The 24280-nt window shown below is 39.3% G+C and overlaps 1 protein-coding gene across 4 annotated transcripts in view; it reads right to left on the reverse strand.

The window, feature by feature from the left end:
- CABIN1 (calcineurin binding protein 1) overlaps positions 1-24280 on the reverse strand; it is a 244437-nt gene that overhangs the window by 201077 nt on the left and 19080 nt on the right. For all 4 annotated transcript variants that reach the window (XM_050924449.1, XM_050924450.1, XM_050924448.1 and 1 more), the window contains exons 11-23: positions 22427-22563; positions 21753-21970; positions 19003-19081; positions 18556-18743; positions 16505-16654; positions 15220-15414; positions 13506-13742; positions 10494-10653; positions 10121-10236; positions 4606-4767; positions 2883-3089; positions 2272-2417; positions 696-957 (exon numbers count right to left, since the gene is read on the reverse strand). In XM_050924449.1, the coding sequence (XP_050780406.1) occupies positions 696-957; positions 2272-2417; positions 2883-3089; positions 4606-4767; positions 10121-10236; positions 10494-10653; positions 13506-13742; positions 15220-15414; positions 16505-16654; positions 18556-18743; positions 19003-19081; positions 21753-21970; positions 22427-22563 (2257 nt within the window). The remainder of the gene's footprint in view (positions 1-695; positions 958-2271; positions 2418-2882; positions 3090-4605; positions 4768-10120; positions 10237-10493; positions 10654-13505; positions 13743-15219; positions 15415-16504; positions 16655-18555; positions 18744-19002; positions 19082-21752; positions 21971-22426; positions 22564-24280) is intronic.

Genomic DNA, 24280 nt, shown 5'->3' on the forward strand with positions numbered 1-24280 from the left:
ATACAACATTGTCTATATCTAGTGACCCAAGTTTATAAAGATTAAAGTTGCTTTTCCCACTTGAATCAGCAGAAAATTTCACAATTAGGATAATTTATGCATGACTGTTGGTCAGGGGTCAATCATCATGTAAATTACTTCCTTGAAAATGCTATTGAGATGTTTGTCATTTAACAATTTTGTAAATAACTTAAATGTAACAAAAAGAGAAACCTCATTATGGACACAAGAGAAATGATGGTGTGTGGACACAAATGTGAGCTGCCCAATTTTCTGGTCTTTTGACTATTTAAAAAAATATATTTCATCTTTTTCTGAAGTAATTTGTATGACGTTTACTAACAGCGAAAGTAAATGTACTGTAGATACTTGCAGTTCATTACAAATTTGTAAGTATTTGGTTTTTTTTCCTGCCGGTTCTGCCATTTTTGAGCGATCTTTGGAGGAAGAGTCTAAGTAGGCCCAAATCTCAGACTAATTTTGAGAAGAAACTAACAAAATTTCAAAAAGTGCTCACGCTAGCAATTTACATGTTTATTTTCACTGGGCTGGGTGGATACTGTGACTAGCAATGCCGCTAAGTCATCATGCAGTGTAGCAATTCCATACCAATAGTAATGAATGCTTTAATCAGAAAGATTAGAAGGTTGAAATAAGCATTTCAAAGTTCGCACAGCTCTAACTTAGACCCCCACCTGCTGCACAACTTCAGGGGGAAGTTCTAACTTCCACTGCTTAAGCTGCCGGGATGCAAAAGAGTGCAGGGCATAGGAAATGGTGCCGTATTCTATCCAGAGAGAGAGATTAGAGCTGTCAATCTCCAGGGCTCGTTTAAAGCAGTTGAGGACAGGAGTAGAGTGCTTCCAAATGGGGCCATCACTCTTCAGCTCATTGGAGTTCAACTTGTCCTGAATTCGACTTGCTCTAGCCAGTGCCATGCCAGCCCAAGAATCAAACCTATGCAAGAAAGAACACAGCAAATAAACTACTTGCCACAAAGCATCTTGAATCATTAGTGTGATTATTCCTTTTACTATTTCTCCAGATGTTTCCTTCTTACATCACAGGCGTCTCCAAAACATTATTCCTGCTGCACATCCTCCCATGGAGGTGGCATTGAGAGACACCGTACGCATCTAACCCTTACTGCTCTCAAAACTAATTGAAAATACTTCCTTGCCCCCATTTTGTGTTTCAACAGAATAAGGAACCTGGTATACAACTGTATGAAACACAAAAACAGGTAAAATGGATAAAATGTGTATATTGATTTTGAAAACCTCCATTTTCTAGCTAACCCAATATCCATCATCATAGAAAACAGAAACCAAATAATAGAATAACTGGTGTCTTTTCATTTTAATTCGATATGTCCAAGTTTGAACAGTTCCATTCCAACCAGCTTCTTCTCTCAGAAACCATGCTGTCCTTGCAAAACAATATGGTGCCCTTTCATCCTAGCCTCTAAACATTAGCAACTCTTGTCCAACAGACAGCCCCACATTCACAACAACATTCTGGATGGCAGGACTGGATGGCTCTCGGGTCTTTACTATCATTATGCTTTTCTGATGAAAACATGACTTAGTAGGAAAAGCCAAATTTGCATGTCCTAGGTTTATTGATTAGCATTTTAAGATTATTGCAGCTCACTTTTTGCAGGAATTTTAAAAAAGAAAATACAATTTTTAAAATGAGGGACTGTGAAGCTTATTCACCTTAGAAAGTATCCCTTTGAGATGGTGAAGACTGAAAAGGCAGATGAGAAATATTTCTAAGTTTAACCAGTAGTCATCAGAACAATACAGCTCTGTCCATTTTGACCTATTTTAGAGTACTTCTCTGCCAGCAAATCTAAATAAACTTAAAAAAGCCAGCCCAAGCTGCTAATCCACCAAGAGATGGTATGTGTTTGTCTTATGCAGTTAACCATTGTCATAGCTTCCATTTCTCACTGCCTGTAAACCTACTCCAGGGAAACCAATGAGAAAAAGAGAAAAGAAAGTCAAGTCAGTTACCATACCTCTTGCTCTTCCTGACTATAATTCAATTTCCCCCACTCTCTGAATTCTGGTCATTTCAGAAACCAAAAGGAAAATGTCAAATAACTGATAATTAATAACAGGGTTTTTTCCCCAAAATGCTCCTTAAGATACAACTTACTTCTAATAATAAACACCAGAAAATGTTATTACTTTCCAACTAGAACAAAACCCCTGATTTGTCCCTCATTTCAGCAGTGATGAATTGAAGGGAATGAACAATACTTACCTGTTTGGACAAATACAGATGTCATGCATGTAGAATTTAATGGCCTTAGATTGTTCTTTATTCTTGAAGTGGTAGTCTGCCAGGAGGTAGTACAGCTCAGTTACCATGGGAGGAGAGTAGTCTGCACCCTCAGGGAGAGATGGTACCTGAAAACAGAAAACCTTAGATGACTCAGGAGCATATTTTAAAATAGCTCTGTACATACTACACCTCTACCTCGATATAACGCTGTCCTCGGGAGCCAAAAAGATCTTACTGTGTCATAGGTGAAACCGTGTTATAGCGAACTTGCTTTGATCTGCCAGAGTGCGCAGCCCCGGCCCCCCGGAGCACTGCTTTATCGTGTTATATCCGAATTTGTGTTATATCGGGTCGCGTTATATCGAGGCAGAGGTGTATTTCCGCACATCCCTAAATCTACCCATATTCATCTCCATTGCACCAGTTCCTTGTAAAACTACAAGCTTTGGAAAGGCCATTCTAACCCAATTAAAATGTGATTTTTGTGAGCCTCAAATGTCAAATCAGACACCACCCAACAATCTCTTACTGTGAAAATGAAACAATATACCATTTCCTTTCCTTGAAGTTTTTTAAACAATTAACTGTACCTTGCTGAAGGTTCCTTCAATATAGCCAGAGACATCATCTAGGCTTAACATGGGCTTATCTGTTCGAGGAACAATCGTAGCAATCTTCTTCAGAAGGTTGGCCAGATCAGCAGACACAGTGCTGGTTTTGTAGCTATCAAACTCAGGGAGAGTTTTGGGCTTAAAATATTCAAACATGAATAATGCATCTTCCCACATCAGATCCACCTTCAGGGAAGGGGGTGGGGGAAAGAGAAAGAAATTATCTCAAGAAGTCAAGAGCTAGGGAAATTTTTCAATAGAATAGAATAAAACAAAACATCATCAGCTAAAAACCAGTGCAACCTTTCCAGAATGGAAGATCCAAAGGCATTATTAAGATACAATGTTCAGCACAGTGATTACAGGCTAAGGCTCTCGACTGTACCTTAACAAATGTTTTTAATAAGGATAGCTTTATGTACTTGGAAGAGTTGGAAAGTCTGCTTAGACCTCCCTGGGAAACAGGAGATTTGGAGACTGACATGGAAGGTGTGAGAAGTGATAGAAAGAACGAACTAAATTTGCTATAGATTTTGAAACTCAAATCCAGGTAACAGAAGGAAAATTATAGGAGCGTCCCCAGCAATTACAGAGTTGGATGCATTTTTAAATCAAACGGTATAATAGCCAGTCACACTCTTGTCTCATCATCTTTTTTCTTCATTTTTTTTTAACATGATCAGGTGTTTGTAGTTTTCCAATCTTAAGCTAATTGAGTCATGCTTCCCCTATTGCTCCTGCAACACTGGAATCCGCTTTTCTGAAGACAGGGTGAAATCACAGCCCCAATGAAGTTAATGGGAGTTTTGTTACTTACTCTAGTGGGGCCAGGATTTCACCCAGAGTTTCCCACCTTTTTTAGACAAGAAGTGCCATTTCCAGCAGGAAGGATTCTCTTCTCCCACATTCTTTTTTTTCCTTTGCCCTTTCCATTCATCTCTTCCTCCTTTTTATTAGCCTTAGAAAACAGTCTATCTGAGATGCTTCTTTTGGGATTCTAGCATATTACACATATGAGACGAGGTGAGGTGGAGAAGAATTCACAGACAGACTATGAGCAAGAAAATACAGCTATCACTCAGCAGACTGCACTGCAAAATTCTTAACAGGCTCGTTATATTATGGTGTCAGAGGCACTAACCAATTAAGTGTTTCTTAGGTAAAATCCAGACACAGGAGGCAGTTTCATGACCATCTGTTTTATGGTAAATGTAAAGTTATCCAGAGTCTAACAATGAGTGAAATGTCTTCTGGAGATTCCTCATAGCTCTGCTTCTCCCAAATTGAATTTTGTAAGTTTTAATAATCCGTACTAACCAATATTTTCCATCAGAGCGTTGGCAACATAAAAATTTTAATATTTTACCAGCATCACTTTAAACTGCATTTTCCATATTCATCAACTGTAAGATCAGGTGTTTGGTGTTTTAGGTTTTTTGGGGGTTTTTTATATCATGGGTAAAGCTACAATTGGCTTTATATCCAACATCTAGTCCTCTTGTTCCATACTTATTTTAGGGATCCAGGGAGTTTTTTCATTACTTCTACCATATATAAAGGAAATGAATCTCAGGCCTGGAAAAAAGGTCCTAGTACTTATGACTCCTTCCCATTAATTCAGCTCAATATATTGACACTGGAGAAAACCATGTTCTTCAGCATTCTAAGGTGTTACACTAAAGGTAAGTTGTGCTTATCTTACCTGCTGCACAGAATGCTCTTCCAGGTACCTTGCTTTGCTCTTTTTGCTCGGGAAGCTGTACAAACAGTAAAAACACTGCTCCAGGGCTGTCTCCAGTTCCTCTTTGTAGGGATGAGTATCTTCCGAGGTAGACACTGCAAGTTCCTTTTGCAGTACCCACACCTAGAACATCACAAGCATCATAAGACAAACAAGGTCTGATAACTGAATTTCACATTAAATTAAATGCTTCCTATTTTTATTTTCCTAAATGTGGCACTCAGATACTATGGCAAGGAATGCAGTAAAAGAGCCTATATCTAACAGAACATGCACAAAACAAGTTTACTGTTTATTTATTACTCACATCCAAATATTCTCCACATCTCTGCATGCTCATCACTTTTGTAATATGTCCATTTCCATTACACTGTAACCTAATACCATTCTTTTACCTTCTGTATTTGTGATACTTATGTTCTCTTCCAGTTTCATTTACTGAAGACAGTATCTCAACTTGATGTTCCCAACTTCTTAAGTCATTGAAAAGTGCTCTCATTACCCTCTGCATATTTAGGTGGTTTACTCTAACAAACGCATTACATTTTACCAGCCCTGACATTCAGGAAGAATATCACCACCAAAGACACAGAAAAATTAGAAAAAAGGGTCCCCAGTTCAGAGAATGTGGAGGAATACCTGGGATAATTAATGAAATTCAGGCAAAAAGAGAAAAGGAGTTGTCTTGCACAGTAACTCCTCCTTTTCAACCATACTATTTTAACTACACATGTAGGATACCATGAGCTATTTATACACTAGGGCTCAAAGAAGGCAGCTAGATTATTGCTGGGAAGACTGAATCTCAGAGGAGTCTGTAATGTCTACTGGAAGTTTGACAGATCTCACAAACATCAGTTAACAGAACTTTCCAAATCTCAACCCAACAGGTATCAACAGTTCTAGATGAGTGAGCTCCACCACAGGTGGGAAGGAGCCATGTTATATGAAATAATTCTCTAATAGAGAAAATTATCCATCTTGCCAGTGAGCGTTTAGAGATGGGAAAACCTAATCTTGACTGATAAGAGGATATATCATTTGTCTGAGATTGGACAAAAGAGCTTCTAAGCTTGATCGCAAAGTTTATGCTACATATTTACAAATCCTCTTAGGTCTGGAAGTTCCATTTGAACCTACAAAAATCATTTATAGATTCTCAATGAAAATGTAACACCAATTACAGCCTGAAGTTCTCAGGGCCGCCCGCAAGTGGGGCAATTTGCCCCAGGGGCCCCGCAAGCCCTGGCCCAGAGGTGGTCTGGGTCTTCGGCCAGCATTTCGGCGGGGGGGGGGGGGCCTTCAGTGCTGCCAAAGACACAGAGCGACTGAAGGGCCCCCCACCACTGAAATGCCCCACGAGCCCTGGCCTGGCGGCAGTCCGGATCTCTGGCGGCATTTTGGCAGCGGGGGGCCCTTCAGTTGCTCCGGGTCTTCAGCAGCATTTTGGCAGCGGGGGGGCCCTTCAGTGCCACCAAAGACATGGACCAACTGAAGGGCCCCGCACCGCCGAAATGCTGCCGAAGTCCCGGACCGCCGCTGTGTGAGTACAAGCGCCGCAGCTCCCTGGCTTTGCCCCAGGCCCCCTGAATCCTCTGGGCGGCCCTGGAAGTTCTGTAATTCTGCAGGCCAGATAATGGAGAACAGGAAAGCCTTTTCTAAAGAAAACCTTTAACTATGTACCAGAGTAAGGATGTTCACATATTAAGACACCAAGGGCTGCATTAACAGTTTACCAGAAGGCTAAAGCCAATGTCAGTTTTGCATACAAAATGTAAACAAATATTATCCCAAAAAAGCACAGTGTGAATATATATTGCAAATGTATCTTTCTTGGTTGCAACTGATCAGCTCTCACTCCACAGCTATAAGTGGAAGAAGAGGGTAGCCATCAGCTGCCCCTCCATCTCTCTAGCGCCTCCCCCCCGCTGCCCCTTTAAGGATCATACCTAGTTCTATGACATTTTTGGGACAAATCTGCAATAGAAGGATGAAGAGTAAAAAAGGTGGCTCTATGAGATCTTTCAGTAAGACTCCTAAAGGGAACATTTTTGTGAGGGTCTTGATTTTTCAGGGTCATTGACAGACATTTTCACCAAGAGCAAGCCGTGTTTTTGATTCTGCCCCTTTATGAAAGACTGGTTTAACCACCAACTGTCCTCAAGAAACTACAGGTACCTCAATTTCTATAGACTGTGTAGGCTCTCTTTATTCTTGTTAGCATTAACACACAACCAGTATCATGTGGTTAAGATACATGTTGGACACAAGATTCGCCTTTACAGCATTTTTATGATTTAAAATTAATCTTCTGGCTAATTTCTTGCCACTTGGTACCTCTTTTCCCATAATCTTAGGGCATCGGGTTATTCTTTAGTCACTTACATATGTCAGCATTTCTTAGCGCCAAGGCCTAAAATAGCTAAGCTAAAATATTGCAGGCCTCTGCCTACAGACCTTGCGTTTCAACCCTCCTGTGCGCTTGCTCAGCTTTTAATAATATTCATTCTTAGCAACAATTCAGAATGATATTTGTAATGAATGATTCAAACTGTGGCTATAGTAGACGTATTAACGCCATATTAACAGTTTCTGTTCCACAATATCCTGCAGCCACCAGAAATGAAATCTGTGCCAGCAGATGGTTCACCTACAGATGGTGATAATTTACTACTGATGGGATATTGTGTAAAACACATACCTGTGTATAGCATACTTCAATCATAGAATATCAGAGTTGGAAAGGACCTCAGAAGGTCATCTAGTCCAACCCACTGCTCAAAGCAGGACCCATCCCCAACTAAATCATCCAATTTTTTTTGTCCCAGATCCCTAAATGGCCCCCTTTCGAGGACTGAACTCTCAACCTTGGGTTTAGCAGGCCAATACTCAAACCACTTTGTGAAGGCTATTTTATCTTCTAATGTTTTCTTCCCCACTGGAATATCTTCCTGATTTTCAGCCTTTCAACGCCTTTTTGGCTCTGAAAGCTATACTACTGACTACTTGTAATAAGTTACAAATGTTAAATATGGCTTTTGTTAAAAGTATTTGATGACTCTAGGATCGGTAATTTAGGGTTTGTTTCAGAGCACACAATTGCATGTCGGGTGCTAATCTACCTGTAAGTGATGCACCTTCTAAATTCTAGGAGGATAAAAGGAAGCAATAATCTGCCGACAAAAATTCTACTGCTGCCCATAGGAGATTTCTTCTCCCCAGCATTAAACAAACCACTATATATCATCATAAAAGTCAGTAGTGATCTGACAGCCCTCCTGTCATCTATTAATACTGCAGTAGTAGTGCCTTAAAGTCCACTCCTGGGTTCTATAATACTATCTAGCTGTAACATGAATACAATGAAGAAAAGTCTCCCTGTAAGACAGCAGGGACTAAGCAATGATCCACGGACAAGGTGAACAAAATCTATTTCTTCCCCAGATCAACCTAGAATTATTAAATTATCATCTAGGGCAGCTGCAGATGTCCTAGTATAGTTTCACAGAACTCCACCTGAAAGAGTCTTTTTTTTTTGGTCTGTCTTAAAATACACATTTTATTTTTTGAGCATCAAATTCTGATGTGGACAGTTGGACTTCCTCCCCACAGGAGAATTCCCCGTGTGTGTGCGTGTTTGCATGCCCACAGAATCAGTGCATCTCTGTGGCCCTGTCTTTTCTGCACTGAACTGCTGTGCTGAACTCCATGAATATGAACAAGGGAACTGGGTGCTGAGGATTATCTGTTGCTGTACTCCAGGAACATGAGCAGGGAAACCAGCACTAATTTTATTTATTTATTTCACCTTTGGGTATTTTTTCCTATAATCCTGCTTTAGAGGAAGATGCAAATTTGAAACCGTCTTTCAACCCAAAAATATTTAGAGACTAGCACTCCCTCTGCCCTCAAAGAGGCTGGACTGACTGTCTCTCCTCCCCCATATAAGCCCCCTTTCAGTACCGGTCTGGAATTCAGGATGGACTGGACTCCTGTTTACTGCATCGGAAACACATGGGCCTGACATGTCTGTATTTCCTTAGAGGGCTCCAGCCTGGCAGCATAGAACAGCTGGGAAGCCTGTTGTAAAGGTAGCAGCAGGGGAAGGGAGCTGGGCATGAAGGTCCCTTATCAGGTTCTCTGGTGTCCAGCAGCACCCATGTTGTATCCAGTGTCCTCCATTCATGGCTTGAGGAGAGACTGAGGGGTATGAGGTGGCTGAATTCTGCAGTCAGCAGCATGCTGCTGGTGAGGACTCTAGAGACAAAGGCATGATGCCATTCTGGCATCATTCCCCTCATGGAGTTGGGGGTAGGGGGGAAGCTGCTTACCCCTGGAGCTGTTTTTCTAATCCTAGCTGCCTCCTTTCCTGCCTGGGGGAGGGGGACAGAAGTGAGCCCACCTGGACTAAGCTGTTGAGACAATGCACATGTCTTGCCCAGCAGAGCTGGCCTCTTCTATCCCTCATGCCCAGGGAATGGCAGCAAAGGCAAACCTGCTCAGACTGAGCTGAGAGAAACTGCATCTTGCCCACAGAGCTGGCTGCGTTCTCCAACGTGATACTCAATAGGCAGAGGAGGCACACAGACCTTGCTTTTGGCTTTCCTTCATCTATCTGTCTCCTCTGAAGCCTGTAGGGGTGCCAGCTACTGCAAATGTCTCAAAGGGAGAAGTAGAGCTGGGGGGACAATTTCTCCAAAAAGGGAAAAAAACAGCCCAAGGAGATGGCAGGGAAATAAGACACACTATTGAGCCAAAAAGTTATTCAGAAACTCGAAACAAAGTTTCAGCAAAACTCTGCAGCAGGAAGATCTGGATGAACCACAGGTCTGGTTCTGCTCCTAAACTGCAAAGCAGCAAGTGCCCTTTGTACCAGAGATCTGGACCATAGCACAATAAAGAAAAAAAAAAAAAGCAATATCATGCTCAGTCATCAGGTTACAAGTAATGTTGATGGATGGTGACGATACCATTCATTAACGTGGTTTCCACTAACTTCAGAAAACCACAGTTTGTTTAATTCTTTTTCTCTCTCTTCCTCCTTTTCTTTTTTTTTTTTAAAAATTACAGTACCCACCATTGCTTTATTAAAACTTCAGTTGCATAATTTGAACCTTGTGTTGATCACTGAGAATACAGGCTGATGAAAGAGAATAATTTTTTCAGGTAAATCAGTAATAACCCTTATTCAGTGCTTTACAGTTTCAAAGAAATGTATAGTGAATGAATAATGAACAGTTAATGAGTTAACATAAGACAGTCTGTTATCCCAGGCAAATGACATGTTTTGTCTGTCTAGGAAAGCCAGATGACTTTTTCAGACTATGATGGATAACAGCTTGGAAGAGCAATCCTTAACTACTTCATTACCTAGGATAAAATGGCCATTCCAATATATGTATATGGGGGTAGGGAACAGGAGAAAAAAGAAATTAAAAAAAATATATACGTTTAATATTTAGGCATTGATACTCACATAGAATTTGAGAAGGGCACCCTCTGAGTTACAACACCAAGATCTTCTTCCTAGGTACTCATGAGCAGTGTTCAGTAACATGAGGGAAGGAGGGAGCACAGGCGTGTCAGGACTCACTGGAAGAAAGATGCCAGTAATTATATCTCCTAAGTACAAAACTGAGCTAATCTACCTAGACACTTATTTCTCCATGTTTTGGTAAGGAAACCTTTCCTCAGAATTACTGTCCGCTGTGATGAGGAAATGAGGATTGGAGACTCACTCAGTGAAGGGGACAAAGGAACGCCAGCCATTTTCCATACACATGCCAAAGAGGAAAAGGATAAGGAGCAATGTTTTAACAACATATAACATTGACAAATTAGACTATTACCTTCCTCACCCTGGCTTTGGGACTGCTGCTGCTGACAGCAAAGGGATCGGAAGGCATCTTCTTCATGCTGGATGATTCGGTGCAAAATAATCCAGGGAAGCACTGACGAGACATATGGTTCTTTGGCTTCCTCCTGGATTGCCATGCTGCAATCTATAATCTAATAAAGAAATATATGATGCCGATTATACACATTAGAAAAAGGATTTACACATGTCCAGATGCCTCAGCTGGCAGTGCATCTATTCATACACGAACAAAATCTAAATTTAAGTAGCTTTGCTTCTTGTGTTGGCTTGGCTTGAAAGTACTAAAAAGGAGAAGACACTCACAACTTCCAGAATTTGATAATATGGGAAAAGCCCATTTTTCTTACCTGTAAGGTCATTTTCTAACTAGGTACATTTGTATTAATATCACACTAGAACAAGTGCAAATGACTAAGGGAACAGCAGAATTTTTTAACACTAGCCGTAGCTGCATCAAGGCTCCTGTTAGCAATGACTACAAAGAGATGTATTTGCACCCTGGAAGGTAAGACATACCTGCTCAGAATGAAACTGGACAAAAGATAGTTCCACCAAATTTAAATAAAATGAAAATCTTGTAGCCAGATACATCCAACTAGGAATTATAAACAGATTCCCCTGATGAGATACATTTCAGAAAGAGTAGTTAACTAGTGAATAACGCATAACAACAAACAGACTAAAAATAATGGATGGGGGTGTGTGTGACAGACAGTCTGTTAGAGAAATACCATTATCATTTACCTGTGAAAAATTGTCTATTCTTGAAACAGAAAAGACAACAGCTGAAAGAAAAGGGATTTGTATGGCTTTCCCTCTATGTCCCTTCTCCAGAACATATGCCAGAAGAGCTCTACTGAAAGCTGCATCTACTGAAGCATATTTGACTACTCTATAGTGTGTAGTAAAAGCATGCATTGCGGACCACACTGCAACGTTACAAATCTGTTAGTAAAAACAGTGTCCTTTTTCAGTTCACCAGGTAGAGTTGCTATTCAGGAAATGGACTGTGATAGTCAGAGAAGTATAGGCTTTAGTAACACATTCCATAGATAGTATGTTTTTATGGAACTTATGCTTTTCCTTTGGCCTCTCAAAAGTAAAATGAACAAACATCCATAAACTCAGAACATTTGTATTTTATTCTGATTTTTACATCCTATTGAACATCTCAGGAAGGATGGAGAGACAAAGGCCTCAGAAAAGAAGGTTAATCTCTTGATTCTGATAGAAATTAGTAGCACAAGTTAAATCAACTCTCTGTGCCTCAGTTTCACCAACTGAAAAGTGGGAGCAATGATACTTACAATCCTTTGTAAAGGACACAGAGCTACAGATGAAAAGATATATGTAAGAGTATTATCATCATCTCCGTTTTCGTTAATGTAAGAAATAAAACCCAACTCTCGACTTCTAATATTAAAGTCTCTTTGAAGGAGAACTCCACCGTAACATGAAAGGCATTCCAACAGCTATATCTATTTCTAAATGAGAATGTGTCCCTATACAATTTTAAGTGTCTAATCAGTAACTAAAAAAATAACCCCCCTGATAATCAAGAAGCAATTAAAAACAACAACAACAACAACAAAGAAGCAATCAATTTGGCATAAAATAAATAGGAAGTTAGCATTTTGACAATTTTTTGAAATGATGTAGGATTGAGAAAATTCAGGTACAGTTAAAACTTTCTGGAAAACCCTCTACTATAAACCAAAACAAATTAAGGGATTTACCTCTAGTAAATTTGAAATTCTCTGATTTTCTTTCCCCCACACTGCAAATGGGAAACTGATTTGTAATGCTCAATTTACCTCAGGGGAGACAGCCTCTTGGTGAGCAGTACAATGCCCCATCATTAAAACAGTAGCCCTAACCTTACAACAAGATAACAGCCCCAGTTACTGAAACAATGACAGGTGTTTTTAAAACTTCTGGAAATTCCTTATTTTATTATATTATACTTGGAGATATATTTTATGCATATAAACTGTATATATTTGTTCTTATCTGTAAAAATATTTATGGTATTACAAGAAATTCCTGCAGTTTAACCAGTGACCCAAATAGGCATCATTGTGCACATTGCTCTAAAGCCTTAGGGTCAGATTGTGCAAGGTGCAAGTGACCTCAGCTACCACTGAAGTTGATGACAATTGAGGGCACTCAGAATGTTGCAGACAGCAATTAGCAAGCTTGGGTCTTTGAAGAGGAAATAATATTGAAAGTAGCTTACAATTCTGGCACTTGTGGCACTTAAATGAGAAGTTCAGGAGTAAAGTAAACAGTTTTCAAAATTTCAGAAGAACATCTACAAAAAGGCTAAATATTGCCTGTAATTTTAAAACTGGAAAGAGGTAATAACCATCATTTAATTAATTCTGTCCTTAAGAGCAAGGGAAACAGGAATGAGGATGAAAATACCCCTCATAATCATCAGATTCCCAATTCTGACTCACGTCCTATATCTGTATAAGAATCTAAAGAACTGATCAGCTGCCAGAGCTACTAGCATCTCAGTTGAATGATGTAACATACCAACAATATCAACTGACTGTACTCTGTTCCTAAAGTTCATAGGATCTTTCTTACCATCCCTCGTGTGAATGGCAGAAATATGCAGCAAGATCTGTGCCGGAAACAAACTGGGCCCAGCCAGCTGGACCAAACCTTGCACTGCTGTCCCTAGAAACAGAGTCATAGCCAGCAGTACTGCTCCCTGAGCCACCTTATTACTATTCCTTGCTCATTTCAGCAGAGACAGTGCTCAGAATTAGCTGCCATTACTGATTTCAGAAGAGATTCTCAGTGCATCTGACATCTTGCAGTGAAAACTAAGAGTGTGAAAGGAAACAGCCCACATAGAAATGTAACCCAAGAGACACTCTGCAAGTGGGTGGCAGTCCAGGCAGCAGCTGTATCATGCCTAAAAAAAGATCTGTAGCGCACAGTGGCTGCTTGCTAGTGTAGGTGAACAGGTTACCTGAATGAGGTTGTTTGTTAGCCGAATGAGGCTCAGTGTTACAGAAGATTCCTTCAGGATGCTGCTGTCTGATGACAGTGAGCGATCAATCCCTGTGAGCAGCTGTGTTACTGTAGCAACCCACTCTTCTTTAGCAGAAGCTACTGTCATGTTAATCATCTGCTGAATTGCTTCATTCAAGGCAACTTCAGAGCATTCAAAACATTGCCTGTAATCCTTCTGTTTCAGCAGGGAATCCTAGCGAACGTTAACATGAAAAAAATGTTATATGGATCTAAAGTTTATTTCAAAGCATAAAAGCACAATAAAGGGGAAAGGAGAATGGAAGAAGGCACACAGTTTGCAGCTAATGTTTACTCTACTGAGATACCAGTATGAAGTTTCTAAATGTAACATAAAAAGGACAACACAAGAGACCCCAGAACCCATTCTCCTCAACTGAGTGTCATCAGGGAAGCAACACTGAGTCCCATTCTCTGAATACGAAGAGACATATACCGCCATGTATGGAGGTTCAATAGAATCAGAGTCTGAGTCACTGTGGACCCATGCTACTATTTTATTACTGGTTTAGAAAACAAGCTCATATAATGATAAAGGCTACGATGCTCAAAGTATTTTTATGATCCCCAGCTCTAAGATTCTTTCTTGTTGAGTATGGAAAACAAGATCCAATGTCCCACTATCACAACAAAATAGGAATGTGGACGAAAAGTAACTGGCCCAGGCTCACTTCAGTCAAACTAGCAGTAAAAATAGCCAGCAGAGAGGAAAGACTAAGGAACTGACAGACAGCTTCATGCTTCCTCAGCAGAGGACATCTGTCCCTTAATTGTCATGGTAGCGCATAATCTTCTGATCTTGCTAGACTAATCTCCTATCCTGTACTTTCTGATTGCAGCAGCGGTCAAGAACTTTTTTTTATATCTATAACTGGGCAATATCCGGCACCCTTTTCTGTTAGATAAGGCTCTTACCATGTTGATCTAAACTTTTATCACCTCTAGGTTGGACTTTTGTAATATGCTGTGAAGCCACCCTGGAGGTTACAGCTGGTGCAGCAGCCTGCCTGTGAAGCAGGACAGACCAATGAGAAGTTATCACACCAGTGCTTCTTGCCTCACATCCAGTTGTCTAACAACTTTCAGGTGCATAGGAAGCTTGGGAACCACCATATAAATAGTCACAGGCAACAAAAACTCCAAGTCCTAATAGCAGGCCATTGGTAAAGTGGGTTCATCCATAATAAACCTCTAAAACTGATCCAGGTTCACTTGAGTTTATACAGCCTTAAAGTTTTCAAACTCAAATGAACCTGGATAGGTTTTAGAGGTTTAGGTGAATCCATTCTCTCTCTCTCTCTCTCTCTCTACATATTTTCTCTCTCTCTCTATGAATATATATATACATACACACACATTACATATATAGTCACACATACAGAGAAAGAGAGAGGATTCATTGGCATATTTTATACACACACATACTCTTATTGATCAGAGAGCTTAAACTGTGAGTTTAAGCTTCAACAGAACTTTGCCAATTTACTTCACCTGAGGATCTGTCCCCAAGTTTTGCTTCTTAAATGAAGTCAACACAATTCATCATTAATGCTAACCCTCCAAATCTTTTTTTATGTTGCTCTTGGAATTAAAGCAGATGCAGGGCTTTCAAACCCTCACGAAAGATAACTTTTTAAAGAAACATAACAAACCTGCAAAAGAAGTAACTGTGTTGGTCTCTCTGGTATAGATATAACAAATTCCAGATGTTTAGCTCTACCATAGCCACTAAAGCACAAGGTTGGGCGAAGCAGATGCACCACTGCCTTGTAATCCCCTGCCTCATGCAGTCGCTGGATCTCCTCCAAAGACTGGCATCTCTCCAGAGACTTTAAGTTCTTGTCAATCTGCAAAAGTCACATATGGTGCAATTCAACCTACATTTCACCTTTATGTGCAAATGACTGACTTTTCTTATGAACAACAAAGCTATAGCTGTAGGATGTGTAAAGTTTACAGCACTGTAAGGAAGAGAAATGACAAGGAAGAAAGTAGACAAGCTTCCACTCCATTATCACTTACCCCAACTTGTATTTAATTTTTTAAAAAATTAGTACTATCGTTTTTTGTATCTAAGCCATAAATCTGAAAAGCTCACATTTTTTCTGATGAAGTATGAGAAATAGCGATCATGGGATAGCCTTTAGAATCGAGATGGCATTGCCTGCATTTGAAGCCCTCCCCTATAAGCAGTAACTTTTATTTATGAATTCATTTGCATGTTTTACTGGAAAATTCTGACTGCTCAAGGCAAGAATTCATTTGAACAACAGTGAAATTAAAGCACAAGAAACCCTCTAAAACAAAGCTCTAGTCTAATGACTAACAGCTGTATAGCAGCACCCTGATAGCAATCTTTTTCACTCTATTTATTAAGCAGACTGAATTGTGCAGGGACCAGTAATAAAGAAAGCATTTAACTGAAAAAAGGGAAGGATGGTTTTCAAATCAATTAATTATAAAAACACAATCATTGTTGGTTTTACCCTGGTTTTTTAAAATATTCTTCACTCTAAGACAGTTGCTACTGATGCTGTACATGCTACTTTTCCATCAGGGCAAGTGCTAGTAATTTTGAAATGAGTCTTGCAACTACGACACTGTTTCTGAGCACTGTTGCTATAGAAGCCACACTAGTTTGGTTTTTTTTAAATCATAAAACATGCTTTTTATCCCCAAAGGGAACAAATGCCTCTAAGGAGCATAGGAACTTGGTCTTTAGCATCTCTCTCTCAGATTCCCTCCAGAAGTATCATATTACCAGCCCAAAAGAAAATGGATTGTGCACAAGAAAATGGCACACACACATAAAATCTCTAGTTTCTCATAAGATTTAGCTCTTCTTTAGAAATGTCTCAAAAACACATTACATTGACTGTAATCCTCAATTTTGGATGAACCTAGAAACAGAAAAACCCAAAACAAACTGATCCCTACCTCTTCTAGAGAAACAACAGAATCAACATGGAGGTTAGGTAATCGGATCACGATGCTGCGTTCATTGCCAGCTTTGGCCTGGACTGCAGTGGAACTCTGCAGCATTTCAGTGCAGATGTCATAATTCTCCAATGCCTGCTCCATGTCACCCTGTGGAAACAGTTTGAAGAAATCACACAATGCTACCTGAGATTCTTCAAAAGCAGCTAAGCAATGTTGAATCACTAACTGTGTGAGTACACTGTCAGTGAGAGATAGGCAAATTATTTGAGAGGGTACTTTACTAATCAAAATATTAACCAAAAGAGTCATCACCAATAAACAGTTTACCAGTCTACTCTGCCAGTTATCTTCATCATCACGGGGGGGAGAGAAGGGGAGGAGAGAGGAAGGGGAGGAAATCGGACACCTAGATATTCAAGTTACGTAGCAGGAAAATGTATTTCTATAAATTGACTAACATTCTCTCTCTCTCTCTCTGAAAGTGAAGGGAGGCAGATGAAATCCAGAAGTAAGTCTTCCTTTTGTGCTGACCAGAACCATAAATTTGGTTAACATTACTGAGATGTACAGCTAACTGGTTAAGATAAACTAAAACTGTGAGGAACCCACTTTGTCCATCTTAAACAGATCTGTGTTTTCCTAAAAGGGAGGGATCAGGACAGGAAGAGAGGCTGTAGAAGGAGAAAATATAACTCACTTAAGCTAAAAGGATACAGCACTAGCCATAAAGACAGTTTAATAAAGATGATCAATCCATTTTGACTGGACAACCTGCATTCAGTTTAAGTGGAGTTGGTTCTGATTCCAAATGTATATTTATGTTTCAGATTATCCTTCTACTTCCATCTTTGTTTTTTAAATTGAAATATCTAGATCTGTTGTGAAACAGAGGAATTACATGTGTGTCATAAAAATGTTATCTTTCAGTGAAATAGAGCAAAGAGTATTAGTCTAGTCTATATGTTTCTTAATTACTGGGACTGTGCAGTGACAGTTGATTTTGAATTGTCTTCATCTTGAAAGGGAATCAGAAGATCCTTTTAACTTAAAGAAATTTTATTTTTGAGTGAAAATAAAATGACTTATCAAGGAGTCTCTACTTTAGATTTATAAAATGATTAAACAGTCTATAAATGAGAAGGAGGTTCTGTCCCCACTAATTTTTCTATGGAACAATCCAGTTTTTCATTAAATAGATTTCTTAAAGAAGGATTTTGAGATATGAAAATAAAAAGGGAAATGAATTACTCAGTGGGTGCATATGAAATTAACTGATATTGTACTTTATTAATTGAAGATTAAAAGATTAAAGTTTGATTAGTCAAACCCACATTTTTCTTCTCAACAGTTTAGACTTGAGTACAATCTGTAAACATTTTCTTCCCTGCCTTAAGAAACTGAGGCTTGAAATAAAATAACGAAGTAGTCTGGAATCTAATAAATAACTTTTCTTTGGACTGTTTACTTGAGCAATCAGTCTAGGACAAACTGCTTGAAAATCTGTACGTGAAATGAATAATTGTTGTCAAAAGAAGGCTCAAGCTCCATCAATCACAACACATAAATGTTGACTTGATGGACAGTTGCATTTTGGATGTTCTATTTGGGCTTCTATTGCAGATTCTATGAGCTACAATCCAGGCTTCAGTCTGCTAGTGTGTTTGCGTCTTGCAGCTGCTCATTATAACTCCAGTCAAAATTTATTTCTGGGGACTGAAGACAAACTACTTTAAAAACATGTGTATGTACCAAAATGACTGAATGCTGGTACAATGCATAAGAATTACAGCCAGATCCTTTGCATCTATCTAATTACTGAATGCCCATAGGGACATTTAATTAAACTAAATAAAATAGACAAATGTAACCTCTACTTTATCTTCAAATTAGAGCTCAGTCAAGATATTCCTGAATTACTTGACCCAAGTGCGTTGATGACTTACTATACCCACCACTTCAACTGCTTATAATAATTCTAAAGTCTATTTGTTTAAAAAATATGCTAAATGTGAAAAATTCTATTTGTTGAACTCAAAATGAAAACAAACCTGCAAAGCTAGAAAGCGAGCCTTCAGCCAATACACTCGAGCCACAAACTCCAGCCAGCCTTCCTCAAACAGATCTCGCTGGGAGGATGCAAATGAGAGCTGCAACAAGTCCCCGAGAAAATGGGATCCTGGGAAATCAGGACCAAACTTTCCGTTCACAGTGGCAGAAGGGCAATTTCGAGGGGAAACTGTAAATTAATTTATTACAGTTTAGCATAAAATCACATTCTCCCTCTGCAACCAGTTCCATGTGCAGCAGCTGCAACACTCAGCTCACCCTTCTAACACAAACACTAATAAAAAAAGATGAACTACTGTACACATCCATTGCTAAGACCTACATCTGGAGAAGTAACTGCTCAGTATTCTAATGAATGATTCACAAAATTTCTTACAAGTTTAATTTACATTGTAAGAATAGCCTAGCAGAGAAAAAACAATTCTCACCTGAAGAGCTCTTCCCTTTGGTCAGCAACCATTGGTCAAGTTGTAGTTCCATGCAAGAAAGACTCATCAGCATCATATCCTACAGGGAAGGCATGAAGAGGTCAGGGAAGAATATAAAGAACCTTGTTTGGAAAAGTAAAAAGAAGTTAACAATTCACTTGAAAGGAAGCTTTCTAATTAATCCTCTTTTGTGATTTCCATTTCCAAGCTACAGCCATCGTGGCTTTCTTCTGTCTAAGGAAAGGAGGTTTCCCTCTTTCTGTGATGCTGAGTAGGATTAAAGAGACACCCCTCCTCCGCCTTTTACAACAGAAAGAGGAATAAAAAAAATCTGTTTATGAAAAGATAAGACAATCTACTGGGGAAGAAGATAAGAAGGGAACAGTTGGCCCAGTCTTGAAAAAGAGCAGCATCCTCAATCTAAAATACAACCATTTTAAATTGCTTTATCATTAATACTTTATGTTAGAACATCTGGGAAAAAAACCCATCAAAAGGCTGAGATGAATACTGAAGAAGTTGTAGAAATCAAGGAGATCGAGCACATATGCTAGTTTTGCCAGCTCATTAATGCTTTCTGCATAAAGACAGGTGGATTAAAAAAAAAATGGATAGTTGTTGTTCCTGATAACACTGGATGTTCTGTTACAGCTCTTACAGACATGGTTGTGCGGATTAAAGAGAAAATTATTTTTACATTTTTTTCACAGTAACTAGGGTTGTAACTGCAGCTCCATCTGAACAGGGTGAAAGCTCCTGACATGGGTTCAAAAATCTCTGTACTCTAAAATCCTTGCACATTTGTTACACCCAAAGGCGTCATCTTCTATCCCAAAGAAACTCAAAAACAAAAGGGCATCTTGGAAATCAGTTTATAATCAAAGTTAAATGGAAAGATTCAGAAGCAATATATATTAATCAGAACTCTCGAATTTCCTAATATTTATTTGTGTAAAATCTAATCCATAATGTTGTATGTAGTAATTCTGATATTTTAATTTAATATATAAGCAATAAGGATCAAGCAGTCATATACAAATAAATGAAACAGTGATATATATAGCAATAGATATACATGCTAGTGTAGATTGTTTAGAGTATGTTATATCGATACAGCAACACTACTTTTTTAAATCACCAAGATATTATTTTCAAAGCTCAATTTTATTTTGCACAGAATTAAATACGCTGGTGATGGAAAAGCTGAAATGTGATAAATAGCAAAAGAGGGAATTTATTTGGGAGTGTAGTTACCATGAATACTCAGTCAGAACTCTTCAGCTACAGGTCTGATCCTTCTTGCTAATGTCTTAAAAACACAGTAATATAGACAGCAGCCAGTGGACAAAGAATATAGCATTTCGCTTTTACTGTATGTACCACGTACAGTATTTAACCTAAAATGTGTGCTTTCATGTAAGCCAGGCCCATTTTGGGTTCCAATTTATTGTATAATTTTTGTTTTTCTGTTTTGTATTTGTGAAATTTATATACCTGTATTTGGAAAAGGAAATAAAAGTTTTTCATTGTACTTTCACTATGTGATGTAATTATTTTTTAAAAAACAAGCTCAACAATTTGCCATTAGTTAAGTCACTATACCGTTTATACGTTTTATTTAAAACAGGGACATCCTAAAACCCATGTACAGTAAAAGCTCTTTTATCCGGCATTTCACCAAGCAGCAAATTCTATAAACTAACATTTCTGAGCTGCAATGAAAGTATGGTTTATAGTGCGGTTGGTGAGAGGCCGGCAAGGGGCTGGGCCATGGGAGGGAGTTTGGGTCCTGGAGGGGACTTGGAGCAGGGGGTTGGGGTGTGAGAGGCACTCACCTCCAGCGGCTTCGCGCAAGCAGCTCCCTGTCCCGGCTGCTGCTGGCGAAGTCACACCCAGGTGGCTTTGCAGGCATGCTGCCTCCATCCCCCTTCCCGGAGCGCTGACTCTGCGGCTCCCAGCCCATTGGCTGGGAACCGTGGCCAATGGGAACATGTGGGGGGCAGCACCTGCAGATGGAGGCAGCGTGCCTGCTTACAGAGCTGCCTTGCCACGCCTCTGCCAGGAGCAGAAGGGATGGGGAGTCACTCGCAGGGAGATGTTGGAGGTGAGTGCCCCACCTGCCCCCATCCGGCATCCCGAGTTCCCTCCCATGCCTCAACCCCCTGCTCCAAGCCCCCTCCTGGACTCAAACTCCCTCCCATGCCCCTGCACCACACTCCAAACCCCTCCCTTTGAGTTAACCAGCATTTTTAATTTACCAGCACCCCCTCCCCCCCATTCCTCCAGCATGCCGGTTAAAAAAGCTTTTACTGTACTTGAAACCTTGGTATGGCATCTAAACCACAAAATTTTTTGAGCCAAACAACAACAATGCTGCACAGACCATAAAAAATGCTCAGTGAATGGTGCAGCCTCAACTCAGCCCTTAAAGGCAGAACACAAAGCTGTGTGTGCATGCCATTTGAGATGCAAGAGGCAGCTCCAGACACAGAGTGAAAGATCAAAGTATGTGTAAGTTCTGTAAGATATAGCAGTTTAGTGACAGAAACAACAGTGCCAGCTGCAGTGCACTAGAGTTGTTTTTTTGACTGAAGTTAGCACTAGAGCTAACAATATGACAGGCATAGATCATGAGAAGGACAACCTGAGCTTGAGCTGCCACACTGAGCTTAGCCACATTCAAGACACACACAGCAATATACAGTGGATGGGGAAAATTAAGCAGCTCAAAAAATAGAGCGTTTCCTTACCTTGATGTGCTGGTTGCTACAATCCCTCAGTAACGGGTTGGGCAAATTACTACTATGCTTTCTCCAACTATTGTAGATACTAAGGACCACCTCAGACAAGCCAGATGGCCACTTCACGAGGAACTTCTGGCTGATTACTTTCAGATATCTCATCATCAGTTCCAGGATGCCACCATTGTTCAGGTTATCCAATAGGAATTCATGAACATCTTGCTTCTCTGGAAAGCAGATGAGCACAAAGTCTATGAGACCTGTTTGTTGAAACTAATCACATTTAATTCCTTGCCTCACTTCTAAGAATAATACTTTTAATGCTTTGTGACATTTAGCACATATCTTGCATAAAGAACATCCATAACACCTTTATGACACAGTGGTTCTCCTTTTGCAGGAGAAGCCTTGAATTTATGCAGAATAAAGTGACTATACTAAAATGGTTAAATGAGATCATGCACACAACACAGATCACACACAGTAAATAAGCAGCCCAATGAAAACACAAAAATAATTTATGAATACAGTGAAGCTCAGTCAATTGATCTATTAAAATAAACCCTTTAAAATAACACATTCTTTTGTTCACAAAAAGAAAGAAAACGGAAGAAGTGGGAGTAAAAAAGCAGTTAAAGGGAAAAAGAAAACAAGTAGAAAAATGGATATGCTGAAGACCCTACCAGATTCCATGAATGTTGTAGAGTCAAATGACAGTCTATGTGGTCCAATATGCTGGAAATTCTCTTGTTCGATCTCTGATTGTACCTCGTAGTTATTGAAAGGATCATCCTCTTCCTCTGGATCCAGTTTCCTCAGCCTGGGTGAAAAGGGGTGAAAACAAGTAAAAAACAGTATTTGTGAGAGTTTGAATATTACTTTCAATAACAAATAGCTTGCCAGGTGTAGGTGTTATGTATATTTTCATAATGGAAGTACCCTAGTTGAAGTTCATCATCAGAAATTTACATTTATTCCCAGACTTCATCAGAGGAAAAAACCTCAAGCATGCTATACCTAAAATTGGAAAGAAACAGCCTACAGAAAAGAGAAAATCCCAGCAAATAAGCATCAGAAACTGACAAGACTACTCCACAACATTTGGAATTGTTTTTCAAAAAACAGTATTATCAGCACTGTTATTTTAAGTACTAGCAGATCCAAACCCTTTCAGCAATGCAACTTAACATTTTCCTTTCAGAAGGATCTTTGTTTTTTAAATCATCTCACTCAAATCAGTAATCAATGTAAAAACGAAATATGTCTTCTGATTTAATGAAAAATGCTGATTTGATTTATTGACAATGATATTGGGGTCTGTACAGCCCCAATATGGTGTAAATCATACCCACTTCTTAACTATGCAAAAACGTTCATGACATGCTTCTGCTTCTTCTCTAGAAAACAGTGAGTGAAATAACCTATATGAGAATACCTTACATAAACTTAAAAGAAAAAAAAAAGTATTTCTTTACTTTCAAGTTATTTTTCTCTATCAAGGGACAGATTCCAGAAGACAAGCTGTTTGACTTATAAAAGCCCAGTTCTGAAACAGGAAAATATTCTAATTGCCTTGCTTCAAGAATAAGAAATAGATATGATGAAACTGATCATAAATTTGAACTTATTTTTAATTTTGCACATGAATGAATGTTGAGTGACTGGTTGTTGCAGAGCATCTCTTCCAAACAGCTATTTTTACAGGGATTTTGTGTTGAAATTTTTGTAAAGTAATGACAATGTCACCTCAATACCCTTTTACGATGATAAGACCATGACAACTTCCTCAAAAGTGGTATCATACAGATTTTTTTATATATTTTTGGGGGTAATAGACTTGATCTGTGTAATATGTAAAACACTGAATATTTTTAAAGTTGCTAATCTAAACAGGACTTTTCCTAAAACCAAGGCTAAGGATGACCTCATTTGAAACTGACTGGACCAAGATGCATGGCTGCAAGGCAGGCCTCGCACAAGACTTGTTCGAAGACCTTAAGGGAGGCACTGCAAGATAAGAGTAAGTAAAGTTTACAAACTGTAAGAATTAAGGATAAGGCCAAGAAGCCTCATCTTCTCGGTCCCAAGACACCAGAGGGACAACTGGGGGGAGAAGAATTCATAACATCAATAATCAGGCCAGTCTTACCCAGGAGGAGGCCCGCTAGTGAGACGCACTTTGCCAGCAGAACATTATCATTTAATTCCTTGACTGCACTAACCAGCTCTTACTCAGAGTGCCCAGAAGACTGTGAGAGCAGAAGGAGTTTGCAAATTCCCTGTTACCTTAATACCTTATTTTTCCTTTTTCAGTTTTTGTCTTTTGTTCTTATTAGCTGGCAGATGACCCAGACCATTTAGACTTTTTATTTTTAGGATGTGGAAATGAAAAGTGCAGCTGTGTGCATGCATGTGTGTGAGAGCACCCATAACACTCAAGCAAGGAAGGCACTTGAAAGAAAAGTGCCTCAGATAAACAGTCCTCAATATTGTCTCATAAAAATTACACAGTGTGTTCTATGTTTCAAAGTCTTAAA

Source organism: Gopherus flavomarginatus, chromosome 15 (assembly GCF_025201925.1).
Source record: "Gopherus flavomarginatus isolate rGopFla2 chromosome 15, rGopFla2.mat.asm, whole genome shotgun sequence".
Taxonomy (NCBI): Eukaryota; Metazoa; Chordata; order Testudines; family Testudinidae; genus Gopherus; species Gopherus flavomarginatus.